General features: G+C 39.1%; 1 protein-coding gene across 2 annotated transcripts in view; it reads right to left on the reverse strand.

Moving 5' to 3' along the window:
• Positions 1 to 19,800, reverse strand: part of TBC1D12 (TBC1 domain family member 12) — a 66,516-nt gene that overhangs the window by 37,129 nt on the left and 9,587 nt on the right. For both annotated transcript variants that reach the window (XM_058436199.1, XM_032136409.2), the window contains exons 3-4: positions 4,223 to 4,305; positions 494 to 611 (exon numbers count right to left, since the gene is read on the reverse strand). In XM_058436199.1, coding sequence (XP_058292182.1) covers positions 494 to 611; positions 4,223 to 4,247 — 143 coding nt within the window. In that variant the 5' untranslated portion in view covers positions 4,248 to 4,305. The remainder of the gene's footprint in view (positions 1 to 493; positions 612 to 4,222; positions 4,306 to 19,800) is intronic.

A 19,800-nucleotide genomic window follows, 5' to 3' on the forward strand; every position in this document is an offset into this window, starting at 1 on the left:
AAAGTTTCACAAATCAATTAGCATTTCAGTTGGGTCCCAAAGGATAGGTAAGATTTAGCAGACACCATCGTGAAACCCTGCCTCTACTAAAATTACAAAAAAAAAAAAATTAGCCAGGCGTGGTGGTGGGCACCTGTAGTCCCAGCTACTCGGGAGGCTGAGGCAGGAGAATGGCCTGAACCCGGAAGGCGGAGCTTGCAGTGAGCTGAGACCACACCACTGCACTCCAGCCTGGGCGACAGAGCGAGACTCCGTTTCAAAAAAAAAAAGATTTAGCAGACGCAGAGGATGCTCAGTAAGGGAAGTAGGTGGTAGACACTGAGGGATTTATAAAAGCAAAGGCACAGACGCAAATATGGAAATTTTCAGGCATTAATTAATAGTATAATTTAGCCAAAGCATAAAATATATGCTGGAAATAATAAAAATACAGAATCAGAAACATGAGATCTTCGGAGACAAATGGGAATTTAGGAAAAGTCTGCTTACTTACATTACTTCCCAATTGGGCAGTATTTCATTGATCCAAATTACCATTGCACTTGCAATATTTTCTTCCTGCTTAAATCGTTCTTTCATTATTCTTTTTCTTTTATGTGCTTCCTTAATTTCTGTTTTAAACAAGTAAAAATTATTTCAATACAAACAAGCTAGATCAAAATCCTCTTCTCCATTTACCTAAACTCTACAAAATAGACTTTCTCAAAAAGAATATTATCATAAGAGGAAGGAAGGAAATAATGGAGGGAGGGACGGGGAAAGAAAGGGAGGGAAAAGGTGAAAGTAAATGAACTTGATCAACATAATTTTCTTTTCTTTGTTTTCTCTTTTTTTAGAGATAGGTCTCACCACGTTGCTCAGGTGGCCTTGAACTCCTGGACTTAAATAAATCCTCACATCTCAACTTTCTGAACAGCTTGGACTACACATGTGTGCCACCATGCCCAGTTATTAACATAATTTTAAAATAACATCTCCTGTTCTACTATAAAAGTAAGTGGAATAAAAGGTCAGAAAAATAATTTAAGTAGATTACTTTATCACATATATCTATTTACACTAAATCTATGAAGTCAAATTTCTTATGAATTAACTATATAAAAAACAAACAACTGTGGGCAACTAACCAATACCCATTTTTCCTACAAGGGTTTATAAATTTTCTGACATAACCCACATGACATTCCAAAATGATTTTGTCAATAGCATTATTAGTATATTAAGTTTTCTAATATGGCGTTTCACTTTACTGGTTTGAAATTTTAAAATGTCCCCCAAAACACATATATTAACAGTACATCTCTTAGATTCTGAGGCAAAAGTTAGAGGAAGAAAATATATCTCTGAAAATCAAAGGTGACAATTTCAGAAGAAGAGATGTCTCAAATACAGAGGAAAGTGAGTCATAAATCAAAACTTCATGTAATTTTAGAACCAGTGAGGATGTCAGAGACCAGCTAGCCAAACTGTTTTCAAATTGTTTTTTCAGATATGCCTCAGACCATCTTGGGGGGCAAGCAGAAGGCCAAGTAAACAATCTCTACTTTCTTTCTTTCTTCTTTTTTTGAAACGGAGTCTTGCTCTGTTGCCCAGGCTGCAGTGCAGTGGCACGATCTCTGCTCACTGCAACCTCCACCTCCCGGGATCAAGCAATTCTCCTGCCTCAGCCTCTCGAGTAGCTGGGATTACAGGCTCGCACCACCATGCCCAGCTAATTTTTTGTATTTTTAGTAGAGACAGAGTTTCACCATGCTGGCCAGGCTGGTCTCGAACACCTGACCTCGCAATCCGCCCACCTTGGCCTACCAAGGTGCTGGGGTTACAGGTGTGAGCTACTGCACCAGGCCGACAATCTTTACTTTCTTTTATTTGTTTTATGTATTTATATTCTATATAAGATTTCTTGGAAGAATGTTCCACTGCTTTACCAACAACAACAACAACAAAAAAATGATGAAAGAGAAGCTTCAAGGCCCTGATTAAGCTGACCTGCCTCTCAAACGTTACGCATGAGAAAACTAACATCAGGCCTGTTCAGAGTATCACACCAAGGTAGTATCAAACAAGGTTAAAGCTGTGGCCTTCTGATTCCTCAGTTCAATATTATTCCTATCATACCATGCTTTTAAGATCATCCAGTACCAATAGCTATCTTACATAGTAATCATATAGTAAAAATTTTAGAATTAATAAAAACTTGACTGGAGCCAGGCACAATGGTTCACGCCTATAATCCCAATGCTCTGGGGAGGCCCAGGTGGGAGAATTGCTTGAGGCCAGGAGTTTGAGACCAGCCTGGGCAACACAGAGATACATCATCTCTACAAAATAACTTTTAAAAATTGAGCTGGGGCTGGGCATGGTGGCTCACGCCTGTAATTCCGGCACTTTGGGTGGCCAAGGCAGGTGGATCGCTTGAGGTCAAGAGTTTGAGACCAGCCTGGCCAACATGGCAAAACCCTGTCTCTACTAAAAATACAAAAATTAGCCGGGCGTGGTGGCAGGCACCTATAATCCCTGCCACTCTGGAGGCTGAGGTAGGAGAATCACTTGAACCCAGGAGGCAGAGGTCACAGTGAGCCAAGATTGCGCCACTGCACTCCAGCCTGGGTGACAGAGTGAGATTTTGTCTCAAAAAAAAAAAAAAAAGAGCTGGGCGTGGTGGCATGCACCTGCAATCCCAGCTACCAGGGAAGCTGAGGCAGGAGGATTGCTTGCGCCCAGGAATTCGAGGCTGCAGTGAGCTATAATTGTACCACTGCACTCTGGCCTAGGCAATGAGTGCGACCCTGTCTCTAAAATAAATAAATACATAATAAAAAATAAAAACTTAGGCTGGATGTGGTGGCTCACACCTAAAATCCCAGCACTTTGGGAGGCCAAGGTGGGCGGATCACTTGAGGTCAGGAGTTTAAGACCAGCCTGGCCAACATGGCAAAACCCGTCTCCACAAAAAATACAAAAATTAACTGGGCGTGGTGATGCATGCCTATGGTCCCAGCTACTTGGGAGGCTGAGGTGAGAGGATCTCCTGAGCCTGGGAGATTGAGGCTGCAGTGAGCCAAGTTCGCATCACTGCACTCTAGCCTGGGTGACAGAGCAAGACCCTGTCTCAAAAAAATAAAAATAATAAATAAATAAATACTTAATTGGATATGTCAGAAATATTTCAAATTCTGTATAGTAAAATACACTCAACTAATGTTTAAATACCTTCTAGAACGATATAACTAGCCTTATATATCCTATGTTTACTTAACATTAAAGAAGTAACTTCATTTCCAAAATAGCACCATAAAGCAGAACTGTATACTATTATAATGTTCCATTAACTTAAGTCAAAGGAAAAAATATCAGTTGTTAATAAGGTGTTAGATGTTAAGTCTAAAAATGTATACAGCTGTGTAATATCTTCTAAAAATGTATGTTTATCCCAAAATAACAATTGTCAGGAAATAAACGCTGTTAAATTATCCTGATATTATTTTTTTGGTTGGAAAAGAGAATGAATGAATGTGTAAATTTATACACACAAGAGTATACTTTTATGCGCCTAATCAAATGACACAATTGGGCCTCTAGAGAGACTCTGTAAATCACAAAAAAATTTTGAGTTTCAAATCATATTCTCACAGCCATATAGAAAGTTAAAATTATTAAATTATAAAATAATTAGAAATTAATAATTATAAAATATAAAAATGGTAAAAAGTGAAATTCATTAATAGATTCATGAATTATCTTTATTTATAAACTAAGATAGTAGTAGTCCAAGTTTTATGACTGTAATTTCAAGATTCCTCCTATTCTGTAAAAGTACATGCAGAAAAACTATGATCTTGGTATGTCATTTTATTCCTCCTTTAGAACAAACTTAATTATAAAAATAGTAGAGAATAAAAGCATGGGCAACATGGTAAAACCTCATCTCTACAAACAATACAAAAAACTAGCCAGGCGTGGTGGCACGTGCCTGTGGTCCCAGCTACTTGGGAGGCTGAGAGGTAAAAGGACTGCTTGAGCCTGGGAGGTCAGGCTACAGTGAGCTGTGATTGCACCACTGCACACCAGGCTGGGCAACAGAGCAAGACCCTGTCTCAAAAAAAAAAAACAAACAACAAAAAAAAAGAATTCAGTATCATCTTGAAGACAGACTTGATGAATTTTACCATCCATCTTATTAAAACCAGAAAATTATACCATTTGGAGTTAAATTTTATACCTCGTTTTTTAGCCTCAGCCACCATCTCATCGTATTCTTGTCGGTGACGTAAAGCTTCTTCCACAGATTTGGCAGGAAGATTTCTGGAAAAAAAAATTACTTAAGTCAAGACAATTTTTAAAAGATTAACTTTAAACTTACTAACTTACTTGTTTTTACACCCAGATGCAAAGAATTTCTAAACTAACCTCATTTCATACATTAAGGAAGTGAAAGGCTGAAAAGAACTGTGCATTTTAGAACAGAATCAGAATCCAGGTTGTTAATATGTGGGGTGTGTGTGTGTGTGTGTGTGTGTGTGTGTGTAGTTCTATGTCATGTGTATATAAGTTGGTATATATTTAAACATTTCAGATTAAAAAAATAGAGATGGGGGTCTCACTATGTTGCTCAGGCTGGTCTCAAACTCCTGGATTGAAGCAATCCTCCTGACTCAGCCTCCCAAAGTGCTGGGATTACAGGTGTGAGCCACTGAGCCCAGTCCATTTCAGATTTCGGTCAATATTTTTAGGTTATTTGTTAAACTCACTTACTAGAGTTTTCTTTAGTCAACTTTTTTCAGATACAATTTTTATATAATAAAATGAATAAACATATTTTAAGAGTAGTTTGATGAGTCTTGACAAATGTATATACCTGTGCAGCTAACTAACCAATCAAGATATAGAACATTTCCATCATTCCACTAAGTTTCCTTGTGGTACCCCTCACAAAATTACTTCTTTGATTTCTATCACTATAGATTAATCTGTTTTCTCTTCAAGAATTTTATAGACTCTTGTGTCTGGCTTTTTTTGTTTTTAGTTTACATTGAAGGACTAATGTCTGGCTTCTTTTGCTCAGCATAGTTTTGAAAATCATTCATGTTGTTGTATTAGTAATGTATTCCTTTTAATTGCTGAGTAGTATTCCATTTATCCGTGTGGGTGGACACTTGGATTGTTTCCAGATTGGGGCCATTATTAATAAAACTACTACAAAAATTAACATCAAGTTTTTGTGTAGACATTTGCTTTCATTTCCCTTAGTTAAACAAAAGTCTTGGGTTATATAGTAAGTGCGGATATACCTTTACAATAAACTGTCAAACTGCTTTCCACTAATTAGAGTTTTAAGACAACATTTTAACTAAAAACTGGATCATCCATCATTTGCATACATAGTAGTCCCCCCTTATCCTTAGGAGTTATGTTCCAAGACCTCCAGTGGATGCCTGAAACCTCAGACAGTAACAAACCCTATATATACCAGGTTTTTTCCTATACATACATAACTATGATAAAGTTTAATTTAATTAAGTTAACCCAGCACAATATGTTGCCATCAATTGAAACACATTTTTGTTCATATCTTCCACCCATAAATTTAATGCCTTTTCAATCATAACTAAACACCATGCACTATGGCAGTAAGTTTTGCAATTTAAGGTGCGACAGTAACAGTAGCATAAATTTCTTTTTCATTCTTCACAATTTCGTGGATAGAAAACTGATTCTTACCACAGATCTAAGCAACTTCAGCATATGATTTTTTTCTTATTAATTTGAGAACTTTCACCTTTTTGCTTAAATGAGGAACTTTACAGCTTCTCTTTGGTATATCTTTATTGTCAGCACCACTACTCTTAAGCTTTGGGGGCATTACTAATAAAATAAGGGTTCTTTGAACACAAGCGCTGTGGTATCACCAACAGTCGATCTGACAACCAAGAAGGTTACTAAGTGAACTAGCAGGTGGGTAGTGTATGTAGTGCAGATAAACTGAACTCATGTCCCTGGCAGGATGGAGCAGGACAGTGTGAGATTTCATCATGCTACTCAGAATGGCACGCAATTTAAAAATTAAAAGTTATTTCTGGAATTTTCCACTTAATGTTTTCAAACCACAGCTGAGTACAGGTAACTGAAATTGCCTTAAGCAAAACCACCGATAAGGGGTAACTACTACACCGTATTTTGGTTTACTAAATCAATGGCTTCACAGAGTCAGTGATGTAGATATAAAAAATGCAAAAAGAAATACACTGGTATATTACCACTTATCCAAATATAATCATAATAGTGTCCAGTTTTAGGAGTCAGTTTTTTCTTTTCAACAGGCTAGTGTGGAAAAAGGTATGTGAAAAATTTTCAAATTATAAATTCTACCTCCACTTCTCAAATTAGTCAATTGATCTGGTAGGTTGTAGGAGGAAGGAATAAAAGTTAAGACCTCTGCTTCAGGCCATAATGGAATAAAAGAAACCAGGTTTACCCTTTCCCCTTAAATAATTAGAAAATTGACAAAATATATTAAACTATAGTTTCCAGACAACAGACACTGGGCAGCACAAGACAGTGATCTTTAGGAGAAAAGAAATAAGCAAGGTAACCCTACAAGTACCTGACATTTCCAGGTCTCAGCGGTCCATCAATCCTCCTAAGGTGAGGAGACAGTTTAGAGTTGGAGAGTCCAAGACAACTAAAAGTTATAAACCAGAAAACCAGAAAAGAAGGGAGCTGCAGAGAGTCCTCTCAAGATTTTGGCTGTGTACTGACCTGTGCATGTGTGTGATTAACTACAGCCAGAGAAAGAACCACCAGAGAAAAAAAAAAAAAACAGGACATTCTTAAAGTTCACACAAGATCAGCCAGAGTGGAAAGACCTCCTGATAGATAAGAGTACTAGGTAGAGTGCTTAGAAGAATAATGCCTCAGTAGTGAGGACAAATTACTCCTAAACTAAAAGCTATTCTGGAACCACTCCAACAAAGATTAGGTCAAAAGGATCAAATCATTTCCAAAAAACTGCAAACCAGACTAAAGCCAAAAAGTATCTAAAATAACACATAAAAAAGTCCAGCATCCACCTATGTAAACCATAATGTCTGACATTCAATAAAAACAGAGATGTGAAGCAGAAAAATATAATGCATAATGAGAAGAAAAATTAATCAACAGTCACAATATAAAAATGTCACAGATAATAGGATTATAACACAAGGATGATAAAATAGCTGTTATAAATATACTATAGGCATACCTTACTATACTGTGACTTGCTTTATTACATTTTGCAAATATTGCATTTTTTACATACTGAAGGTTGGTAGCAACCCTAATGTCAAGCAAGTCTATGGGTGCCATTTTTCTAACAATGTGCTCATTGTGCGTCTCTGTATCACATTATAGTAATTCTTGCAATATTTCTTTTTTTGTTTTTCTTTTGAAACAGAGTTTCACTCTTGTCACCTAGGCTGGAGTGCAAAGGCCCGATCTTGGCTCACTGTAACCTCCCCCTCCCGGTTGGTTTCAAGCAATTCTCCTGCCTCAGCCTCTTAAGTAACTGGGGTTACAGGTGCCTGCCACCATGCCTGGCTACATTTTTTGGTAATTTTAGTAGAGATGGAGTTTCACCATGTTGGTCAGGCTGGTCTCAAACTCCTGACCTCAGGTGATCTGCCTGCCTCAGCCTCCCAAAGTTCTGGGATTACAGGGGTGAGCCACCACACCTAGCCAATTCTTGCAATATTTCAAACTATTTCATTATCATTGTATCTGTTATGGTGATCTGTGATAGGTGATTTTTGTTGTTACTATTCTAATTGTTTTGGGACACCACACACAGTGCTAATATAAGATGGCAAATTTGTGTGCCAAGACAAACATGTGTGTCTTACTGCTCCACAGACTGACCATTCCCATCTCTCTCCATCACTTCAGGCATCCCTATTTCTTGGGATACAACAACATTGAAATTAGGCCAATTAATAACTCTACAATGACATCTAAGTGAAAAGAAGAGTCCCATATCTCTCAATTTAAAATCAAAGCCAGAAATAAATGAGTAAGCTTAATGAGGAAGGCATGCCAAAAGCCAAGATAGGGGGGTGAAGAAAGATGGCAGAATAGAAGCCTGCACCAGTTGTCCATCCTGCAGGAACACCAAATTTTAACTATCTGCACACAAATAAGCACCTTCATGAGAACCAAAAATCAGGTGAGCAATCACAGTACCTAGTTTTAACTTCATATCGCTGAAAGAGGCATTGCAGAGGGTAGGAAAGACAGTCTTAAATTGCCAACACCACCCCTCCCCCAACCCCTGGCAGTGGCTTCTTGGCTAGGAGACAGAACTCATGCACTCGGGGGAGGAACAACACAGTGACTGAGGAACTTTGCATTGAACTTAATGCTGCCCTATCACATGGAAAGCAAAATCATGCTGAACTCAGCCAGCACCTGCCCATGGAGGGCGCATTTTGAACAGCACTAGCCAGAGGGGAAGCGCCCATCCCAGCAGCTGAAACTTGAGTTTCGGCAAGCCTCGCAATTGCAGGTTAAAGTGCTCTGGGATCCTAAGTGAACTTGAAAGATAGTCTAGGACACAAGGACTGCAATTCTTAGGCAAGTCCTGATGCTATGCTGGGCTTAGAGCCGGTGGACTGGGGCAGTAGATGACACAGTGAGACACCAGACAGGACAGCTGGGGGAGTGCTTACACCACTCCCCTCTCAATCCCAGGCAGTGAAGCTTGCAGCACCAAAGGTAACTCCTTTCTTCTTCCGCTTGAGGAGAGGAGAAAGAAGGGTAAAGAGGACTTTGTCTTGCATCTTAGATACCAGCTCAGCCACAGTAGGATAAGGCACCAGGCAGTGGTGAGGCCCCCATCTCAGGTCCTAGCTCCTGGATGACATTTCTAGAGACACCCTAGAATAGAAGTGAACCTGCTGCCTTGAAGGGAAGAATCCAGTCCTGGCAGGATTCATCACATGCTGACTAAAGACCCCTTGGAGGCTGGGCCGGTAGCTCACACCTGTAATCCCAGCACTTTGGGAGGTGGAAGCGGGCAAATCACTTGAGGTCAGGAGTTCGAGACCAGCCTGGCCAAAATGGTAAAACCCCATCTCTACCAAAAATACAAAAAATTGGCCAGGTGTGGTGGGTGGCATGTGCCTGTAAGCCCAGCTACTTAGAAGGCTGAGGCAGGAGAATTGCTTGAACCCAGGAGGCGGAAGTTGCAGTGAGCCGAGATCGCACCACTGTACTCCAGCCTGGGCTAGTGCGAGACTGCATCAAAAAAAAAAAAAAAAAAAAAAAAAAAAACCCTTGGGCCCTGAATAACAAACAGCAATACCCAGTGGTGCAATCTCAGCTCACTGCAGCCTCCGCCTCCCATGTTGAAGCGATTCTCCTGCCTCAGTCTCCCGAGTAGCTGAGATTACAGGCACGTGTCACCATACCTGGTTAATTTTTGTATTGTTTTTAGTAGGGACAGGGTTTCACCATGTTGGCCAGGCTAGTCTGGAACTCCTGACCTCAAGTGATTCACCTGCTTCAGCCTTCCAAAGTGCTGGGATTACAGGTGTAAGCCACTGTGCCCAGCCTACTCTTATCTTAAGTAGAAAGATCAAATGATGAACCAATAAAAAATAATACCTACAACAGCTTTTCAAGACATAGGCAGTAAAATAAGACATAAAGACTAACAACAGGGCCGGGCGCGGTGGCTCACGCTTGTAATCCCAGCACTTTGGGAGGCCGAGGCAGGCGGATCACGAGGTCAGGAGATCGAGACCACGGTGAAACCCCGTCTCTACTAAAAATACAAAAAAATTAGCCGGGCGTGGTGGCGGGCGCCTGTAGTCCCAGCTACTCGGAGAGGCTGAGGCAGGAGAATGGCGTGAACCCAGGAGGCGGAGCTTGCAGTGAGCCGAGATCGCGCCACTGCACTCCAGCCTGGGCGACAGAGCAAGCAAACCTCCCCACAAAAAAAAAAAAAAAAAAAAAAAAAAAAAAAAAAAAAAAAAGACTAACAACAAGTCAGCCATTATGGTGGCTCCCATCTATAATCCCAGCACTTTGGGAGGCCATGGCAGAATTGCTCATGCCCAAGAGTTCAAGATCAGCCTGGGCAACATAGCAAGACTTCATCTTTACTAAAAAACAAACAAACAAACAAACAAACAAAAAAAACAGCCGGGTATGGTGGCATGCACCTGTAGTCCCAGCTACTCGGGAGTCTGAGTGGGTGGATCAACTGATCCCAGGAGATAGAGGCCACAGTGAGCTATGACTGCAGCACTGCACTCCAGCTGGGGCGACAGAGCAAGACCTTGTCTCAAAATAAAAAAAAAAAATTAAAAAAAAAAAAAAGGAGAAACAACAGAAGTTAAAAAAAAGAAACAACAAAAAGTGAAAAAAAAAGCAGGAGGATGAGGTTGAAGTGTAAAGTTTTCATTAGTTTTCTTTTTGCTAGTTTGTTTGCTTATGCAATCAATGTTGTCATCGGTTTAAAATAATGGGTTATAAGGTACTATTGGCAAGCCACATGATAACCTCAAATAAAAAGAAGTAAGACAAATAACACAAAATAAAAAGCAAGAAATTAAATCATACCATCAGAAAAAAAAATCACTTTTACTAAAAGAAAGACGGGAAGGAAGGAAAGAAGAGAAGACCACATAACAACCAGAAAACAAATAACAAAATGGCAAGAGTAAGTTCTTACTTACCAATAACATTGAATATGTAAATGGACTAAACTCTCCAACCAAAAGAGATAGAGTAACTGAATAGATTTAAAAAAAAAAAAGACCCAATGATATGATGCCTTCAAGAAACACACTTCACCTATAAAGACATATGTAGACTGAAAAGAAAGGTAGAGAAAAAGATATTCCATGCCAATGGACACCAAAAAGGAGAAAGAGTGGCTATACTTATATCAGACATAATAGACTTCAAGACAAAAACTACAAAAAGAGACAAAGGAGGTCATTATATAATGATAAAGGGGTCAATTCAGCAAGAGGATATAACAATTGTAAATCTATATGCACCCAACACTGGAGCACCCATGTACATAAAGCAAATATTATTAGAGCTAAAGAGAAAGATGCACCTCAGTACGATAATAGAGACTTCAACACACCACTCTCAGCACTCGGCATATCTTCTAGATAGAAAATCAACAAAGAAACATTGGACTTAATTTGCTCTATAGAACAAACAGACCTAACAGAATATTAACAAAATACTTCATCCAATGGCGGAATATGCATTCTTCTCCTCAGCACATGCATCATTTTCAAGGATAGACCATATGTTGCTTCCTTAGTTAAAGACAAGGCAAGTCTTAAAACATTAAAAAAAAAATGAGATAATATCAAGCATCTTCTCCAATCACAATGGAATAAAACTAGAAATCAATAACAAGAGGAATTTTGTAAACCATACAAACACATGGAAATTAAACAATATCCTCCTGAATGACCAGTGGGTCAATGAAGGAATTAAGAAGGAAATTTAAAAATATTTTGAAACAAATGTTAATGGAAATAAAACATACCAAAACCTATGAGATACAGCAAAAGCAACACTAAAAGGTAAATTTATAGCTATAGGTGCCTACATCAAAAAAGAAGAAAAACTTCAAATAAGCAACCTAACAATGCATCTTAAGGAACTAAAAAAGCTAGAGCAAACCAAATCCAAAATTAGTGAAAGAAAAGAAACCCAAAAATTAGCTGGGCATGTTGGCACGTGCCTTTAGTCCCAGCTACTCAGGAGACTGAGGTGGGAAGATGGCCTAAGCCTAGGAGGTCAAGGCTGCAGTGAGTCATATTCATGCCAATGTACTCCAGCCTGGGTGACAAAGTGAGACCATGTTCAACAATAACAACAACAAAAAAAAAAAAAAAAGAAAAAGAAAAAGAGCACAAATAAATGAAATTGAAACAAAGAAAACAATACAAAAGATCAACATAACAAAAAGTTGGTTTTTTGAAAAGAAAAACAAAATTGAGAAACCTTTAGCCAGACTAAGAAAAAAAGAAGACTCAAATAAGTAAAATCAGAGATGAAAAAGGAGACATTATAACTGATACCACACAAATTCAAAGGATCGTTTGTGGTTACTATGAGCAATTGTGTGCTGATAAATCGGAAAATCTAGAGAAAATGGATAAATTCCTAGACACATACAACCTACCAAGATTGAACCATGAAGAAACACAAAACCTGAACAGACCAATAGCAAGTCACAATGAAACAAAACATTTAATTACAGAGTTGTAATTAAAAGTCTCCCAGTAAAGAAAAGCCCAAGACCTGATGACTTCACTGCTGAATTCTACCAAACATTTAAAGAAGAATTGAACTGACAACAATCCTACTCAAATTACTCCAAAAAATAGAGGAGGGAATTCTTTTTTTTTTTTTTTTTTTTTTTTTGAGACGGAGTCTCGCTGTGTCCCCCAGGTGGGAGTGCAGTGGCGCGATCTTAGCTCACTGAAAGCTCCGCCTCCTGGGTTCACGCCATTCTCCTGCCTCAGCCTCCCGAGTAGCTGGGACTACAGGCGCCCGCCAACACGCCCAGCTAATTTTTTGTATTTTTAGTAGAAACAGGGTTTCGCCGTGTTAGCCAAGATGGTCTCGATCTCCTGACCTCGTGATCCGTCCGTCTCGGCCTCCCAAAGTGCTGGGATTACAGGCGTGAGCCACCGCACTCATTCTATGAGGCCAGTATTACCTTGATACCCAAACAAGACAAAGACACATTAAAAAAAAAAAAAAAGGAAAACCACAGGCCAATATCCCTGAGAAATATGGATGCAAAAATCCTCAGCAAAATACTAGCAAACTGAATTCAACAATACATTGAAAAGATAATTCATCATGACCAAGTGAGCCTTATCCCTGGAATGTAAGTACATTTCAATGTATGCAAATCAATCAATGTGATACATCACCTCAACGGAAAGACAAAAACCATATAATTTCTTTTTTTTTTTTTTTTGAGACGGAGTCTCGCTCTGTCACCCAGGCTGGAGTGCAGTGGCGCAATCTCGGCTCACTGCAAGCTCTGCCTCCCGGGTTCACGCCATTCTCCTGCCTCAGCCTCTCCGAGTAGCTGGGACTACAGGCGCCCGCCACCACGCCCGGCTAATTTTTTTGTATTTTTAGTAGAGACGGGGTTTCACTGTGGTCTCGATCTCCTGACCTCGTGATCCGCCCGCCTCGGCCTCCCAAAGTGCTGGGATTACAAGCGTGAGCCACCGCGCCCGGCAAAACCATATAATTTCAACTGATACTGAGAAAACATTTGATAAAATTCAACATCCCTTCATAATAAAAGCCCTCAAAAACTGGGGACAGAAGGAACGTACCTCAAAATAATAAAAGCCATATACAACAGACCCGCAGTATCATATTTAATGGGAAAAAACTGAAAGCCTTTCTTCTAAAATCTGGAACAAAACAAGGCTGCAGATTTTCACCACCGTTACTCAACATAGTACTGCAAGTCCTAGCTAGAGGAATCAGACAAGAGAAGGAAATAAAGGGTATCCAAATTGTAAAGGAAGAAATCAAATTATCCTTGCAGATGAGACAATCTTATATTTGGAAAAATCCAAAGACTCTGCCAAAAAACTATTAAAAATGATAAACAAATTCAGTAAAGTTGCAGGATAAAAAATCAACAGACAAAAATCAGTAACATTTCTACATGCCAACACTGAACAATCTGAAAAATAAAAAAGTAGTCCCATTTATAATAGCCACAAATAAAATTAAATACCTAGGAATTAACCAAAGAAGTAAAAGATCTTCTTTTACTTAAAACAATAACAACTGTAAAACACTGATAAAAGAAATTGAAGAGGACACCAAAAAATGGAAAAATATTCCATGTTCATGGATTGGAAGAATCAACATTGTTAAAATGTCCATACTACCCTAAGCAATCTACACATTCAATGCAAACCCTATCAAAATACCAATGATATTCTTCACAGAAATAGAAAAAACAATCCTAAAATTTATACGTAACCAAAAAAGACCAAGAATAGCCAAAGCTATTTTGAGCAAAAAGAACAAAACTGGCCAGGCGTGGTGGCTCATGCCTGTAATCCCAGCACTTTGGGAGGCCAAGGCAGGCGGATCACCTGAGGTTGGGAGCTCGAGACCACCCTGACCAACATGGGGAAACCCTGTCTCTACTAAAAATACAAAATTAGCTGGGTGTGGTGGCCTGTAATCCCAGCTGCTGGGAGGCTGAGGCAGGAGAATCACTTGAACCCAGGAGGCGGAGGTTGCAGTGAGCTGGAGATCGTGCCACTGTGTTCCAGTCTGAGCAACAAGAGCAAAACTCCACCTCAAAAAAAAAAAAAAAAAAAAAGAACAAAACTGGATAAATCACATTTTCTGATTTCAAATTATACTACAGAGCTACAGTAACCAAAACAGCTGGTACTGGCATAAAAATAGACACATAAACCAATGGAACAGAACAGAGAACCCAGAAACAAATCCATATATCTACTGATAATCTGTCATTTTTGACAAAGGTGCCAAGAACATACATTTGAGAAAAAACAGTCTCTTCAATAAATGATACTGGGAAAATTGGATTATCATGTGCAGAAGAATAAAACTAGACCTCTATCTCTAACCATGTATAAAAATCAAATCAAAATAGATTAAAGACTTAACTCTAAGATCTCAAACTATGAAACTACCAGAAGAAAACACTGGGAAAACTCTCCAGGACACTGGACTGGGCAAAGATTTCTTGATTAATACCTCACAAGCACAGGCAGCCATAGCATAAATGAACAAATGGGATCACATCAAGTTAAAAATGTTTTGCACAGCAAGACAAACAAAAAAACAAAAACAAAACCAATAAACAGAATGGGAGAAAATATGTGCAAACTACCTGTCTGACAAGGGATTAATATCATAACTAGAATATATAAGGAGCTCAAGCTTATATATCCACAGGGATAAATCTAATAATCCAATTTAAAATTAGGTAAAATATTTGAATAGACATTTCTCAAAGAAGACATATAAATGGCAAACAGCCATATTCAAAGGTGCTCAACATCACTGATCAGAGAAATGCAAATCAAAATTACAATGAAATATCATCTCAACCCAGTTAAAATGCCTTTTATCAAACAAACAGGCAATATCAAATGCTGAAGAGGACACGGGGAAAAGGGAACCGTTGTACACTGTTGGTGGTAATGAAAATTAGTACAACCACTATGGAGAACAGTTTGGAGGTTCCTCAAAAAACTAAAAATAGAGCTACCGTATGATCCAGCAATCCCACTGCTAGGTATATACCCAAAAGAAACTCAATCAGAATATCAAAGAAATATCTGCACTCCCATGTTTATTGCTGCACTATTCACAGTAGCCAAGATTTGGAAGCAACCTGTGTCCATCAACAGACAAGTGGGTAAAGAAAATGTGGTTCACGGGTGGAGGCTGCAGTGAGCCAAGGTTGTGCCACTGTACTCCAGCCTGGAAGACACAGTGAGACTCTGACTCAAAAAAAAAAAAAAAAAAAAAAAAAAAAAAAGAATATGTGGTTCATATAGACAATGGAGTATTATTTATCCACAAAAAAGAATGAGATCCTGTCATTTGCAACAATATGGATGGAAATGGAAATCATGATGTTAAGTAAATAGCCAGGCACAGAAAAATATCACATATTCTCACTTATTTGTAGAGCTAAAAATTAGAACAATTGCAATCATGGAGATAGAGAGTAGAAACATGGTTACCTATGGCTGGGAATGACAGTAGTGGGGCAGGGAGAAAGTGGGGATGGTTAATAGATTTTAAAAAATAGAAAGAATGGGCCAGGCACTGTGGCTCATGCCTGTAATCCTAGCACTTTGGGAGGCTGAGACGGGCGGATCACCTGAGGTCGGGAGTTCACAACCAGCCTGACCAACATGGAGAAATCCCATCTCTACTAAAAATACAAAATCAGCCGGACGTGGTGGTGCATGCCTATAATCTCAGCTACTCGGGAGGCTGAGGCAGGAGAATTGCTTGAACCTGGGAGGCAGAGATCGCAGTAAGCCATGATCGTGCCATTATACCCCAGCCTGGGCAATAAGAGCAAAACTCCGTCAAAAAAAAAAAAAAAGAAAAAGAAAAACCAGAATGAGTAAGACCTAGTATTTGATAGTAAAACAGGGTGACTATAGTCAATAATAATGTAATTGTACATTTAAAAATAACCCTGTAGCCATAAAAAAGAACAAGATCATGTCCTTTGAGGGAACAAAAGCGGGAACCATTGACGGAGCTAGAGGCTATTATCTTCCACAAACTAATGCAGAAACAGAAAACCAAATACCACATGTTCTCACTTATAAGTGACAGCTAAATGATGAGAACTTCTGAACACAAAGAAGGAACAACGGACACTGAGGTCTACTTTAAGGGTGGAGGGTGGGAGGAGGGAGAGTAGTAGAAAAGATAACTATTGGATACTGGGCTTAATTCCTGTGTGATAAAATAATCTGTACAACAAATCCCCATAACATGAGTTTACCTATGTAATAAACCTTCCCATGTACCCTGGAACCTAACATAAAATTTGGAAAGCAAAAAGAAAAACGAGAAAATAAAAATAACTAAAAGATTATAATTGGATTGCTTATTACACAAAGAATAAATGCTCAAGGGGACGGATACTGCATTTACGATGATGTGATTATTATGCACTTGCATGCCTGTATCAAAGTATCTCATTTATCCCATAAATATATTTATCTACTACGTACCCACAAAAAATAAAAATGAAATTAAAAAAAAAAAAGCCAAGATAGGCCAAAAGCTTGGCCTCTTCAGCCAGTTAGGCAAGTGGAGAATGTAATGGAAAAATTCTTGAAGGAAATTAAAAGTGCTAATCAATGAACACATAAATGATAAGAAAGCAAAACAGCCTTATTGCTGAGAAAGTGTGAGTGGTCTATATAAAAGACCAAACCAGCCACAACATTTGCGTAAGCCAAAGCCCAGTCCACAGCAAGGCCCTAACTCTCTTCAATTCTATGAAGGGTGAGAGAGGTGAAGAAGTTACAGAAGAAAAGCTGGAATCTAGCAGAGATTAGTTAATGAAGTTTAAGAAAAAAAAGCTGTTGGGCCGGGCGCGGTGGCTCACGCTTGTAATCCCAGCACTTTGGGAGGCCGAGGCGGGCGGATCACGAGGTCAGGAGATCGAGACCACGGTGAAACCCCGTCTCTACTAAAAATACAAAAAATTAGCCGGGCGTGGTGGCGGGCGCCTGTAGTCCCAGCTACTCGGAGAGGCTGAGGCAGGAGAATGCCGTGAACCCGGGAGGCGGAGCTTGCAGTGAGCCGAGATCGTGCTACTGCACTCCAGCCTGGGTGACAGAGCGAGACTCCACCTCAAAAAAAAAAAAAAAAAGCTGTTTACACACATAGAGGTACAAGATGAAGTAGCAAGTGCTGATGGGGAAGCTGCAGCAAGTTATCCAGAAGATACACTGAGATCACTGATGAAGGTGGCTACTCTAAACAACAGATTTTCAATGTAGACAAAACAGCCTTCTACTGGAAAAAGATGCCATCTAGGACTTTCTAAGCAAGACAGAAGTCAATGCCTGCTTCAAAGGACAGGCTGACTCTCTTCTTAGGGGCTAATGTAACTGGTGACTTTAAGTTGAAGCCAATGCTCATGGACCATTCTGAAAATCCTAGGGCCCTTAAGAATCATTCTAAATCTACTCTACCTGTGCTCAATAAAGCCTGGATGACAGGACATCTGTTTACAGCACAGTTAAATGAATATTTTAAGACTATTGATGAGTCCCACTACTCAGAAAAAAAAAAAAAGATTCCTTTCAAAGCAATACTGCTTATTAACGATGCACCTAGTTACCAACTCTGATGGAGATGTTCAAAAAGATGAATGTTGTTTTCATGCCTGCCGACACAACATTCATTCTGCAGCCTGTGGATCAAGAAGTAATTTTGACTTTCAAGTCTTTTTTTTTTTTTTTTTTTGAGACAAGGTCTGGCTCTGTTGCCCAGGCTGGAGTGCAGTGGCGTGATCATGGCTCACTACAACCTCTGCCTCTCAGACTCAAGCAATCCTCCCACTTCAGCCTCCCAAGTAGCTGGGAATACAGTAGTAAGCCACCACACCTGGCTAATTTTATTAATATTATAATATATATATTATATATATATATATTTTTTTTTTTTTTTTTTTTTTTTTTTTGTAGAGACAAGGTTTTGCTATGTTGCCCAGGCTGGTCTTGAACTCCTGGGCTCAAGCGATTCACCCACCTTGGCCTCCCAAAGTGAGAGGATTACAGGCATGAGCCACTGAGCCTAGCCTCAACTCTTATTACCAAAGAAATACATTTTGTAAGGTTGTAGCTGCCATAGATCGTGATTCTTCTACTGGTTCTGGGCAATCAGGGTTTATATATATATATATTTTTTATATATATAGGCAGAAGCGAGTATGAACATAAAGAGAAGGGAAATAAGACCCAAATAAAAATGTAACAAATGAAAAATACAATTTCTAAAATGAAAAACACACAAGATAGAGTGATGGGACTGACAGCAAAGTATACACTGCAGAAGAAAAAAATTCAGTGAACTTGAAAATACAATAGAAAAACTACACAAAATGAAATACACAGAGAAAAAGACCAAAAAAAAAGGGAGGGAGGGAGAGAGTGAGGGCATCTAAATGAGCTATGGGACATGGACACTATCAAGCAACATACATTTATAGCATCTCAGAAGAAAGGGGGGTGGGGGCAGAACAAAAAAACAGAAGAAGAAACAAAGGCTAAACTTTTTCTAAAGTTTATAGAAAACTATAAATGCAAATGCAAAGATACATTAGGCCTAACAAACCCCAAAGAGAAGGAAAATGAAGAAAACAATAAGCATATCATAATCAAATTGAGGAATATCAGAGATAGAAAAATTCTTAAAAGCACTCAAAAGAAAAAAAATTCACTGCCAACAGACTAGTATTAATACAATAGGAAATGTTAAAAGAATCTTCTTCAGGCAGAAGAAAAATGATACCACATGGAAATTTGCAGTAGTAAAGAGAGCACTGGTAGTCCATGGTGTGTGACCTGGCAACAGAGATTAGCAAAATAGCCCCACTGGATACTCCTAGTCAACCACTAATAAGAAACAAGAAGCTGGGTGACTATGTACATGTTACTTTTGAACATATTTGGAAAACTAAAAAATATGAGATTGGCTGGTTGCTCCTAATGTCATTAGACAAAGTAGAAAAAGAAAAGGATGAACTCAGAGATTTGAATTCCCACCTTAAAGGACCACATAAATGACTAAAAGCTTCTATGCACCTTGAGGACCCTCATATCCTATAGCAGCAGGTTGCAAATGCTGAAAATCAAATATAGAATCTCATTCCGTGACTGGCTAACCTACAACAAATTTGAACTCCCAGCCTCGCAAGGTGTCTACTGTTAAAGTGAGGGCAGTGTTTGGGAAATAATGGGATCCTGAAAGTTGAGATAGCGATACATAGGAAGACCTTGATGAAGCTGGGGACACTGAGCCTCTAAACTCTGTTGAATTTTCTTTGCCAGTAGAAGAGGCCTCTCTACACCATCTAAAGGTGATCAACCCTGCATTGCCTAAGGAAATGGTAATGGCCTTCCCTGAGGCAGTTGCCCTGCAAGACAATGATGATTCTCCTCAGGACCTACCCTTACTACACTTTTGCTTCTAGGCCTATAACTAAACTCAGGACTCAGC

This window comes from Hylobates moloch, unplaced genomic scaffold, assembly GCF_009828535.3.
Source record: "Hylobates moloch isolate HMO894 unplaced genomic scaffold, HMol_V3 SCAFFOLD_3, whole genome shotgun sequence".
Lineage (NCBI taxonomy): Eukaryota > Metazoa > Chordata > Mammalia > Primates > Hylobatidae > Hylobates > Hylobates moloch.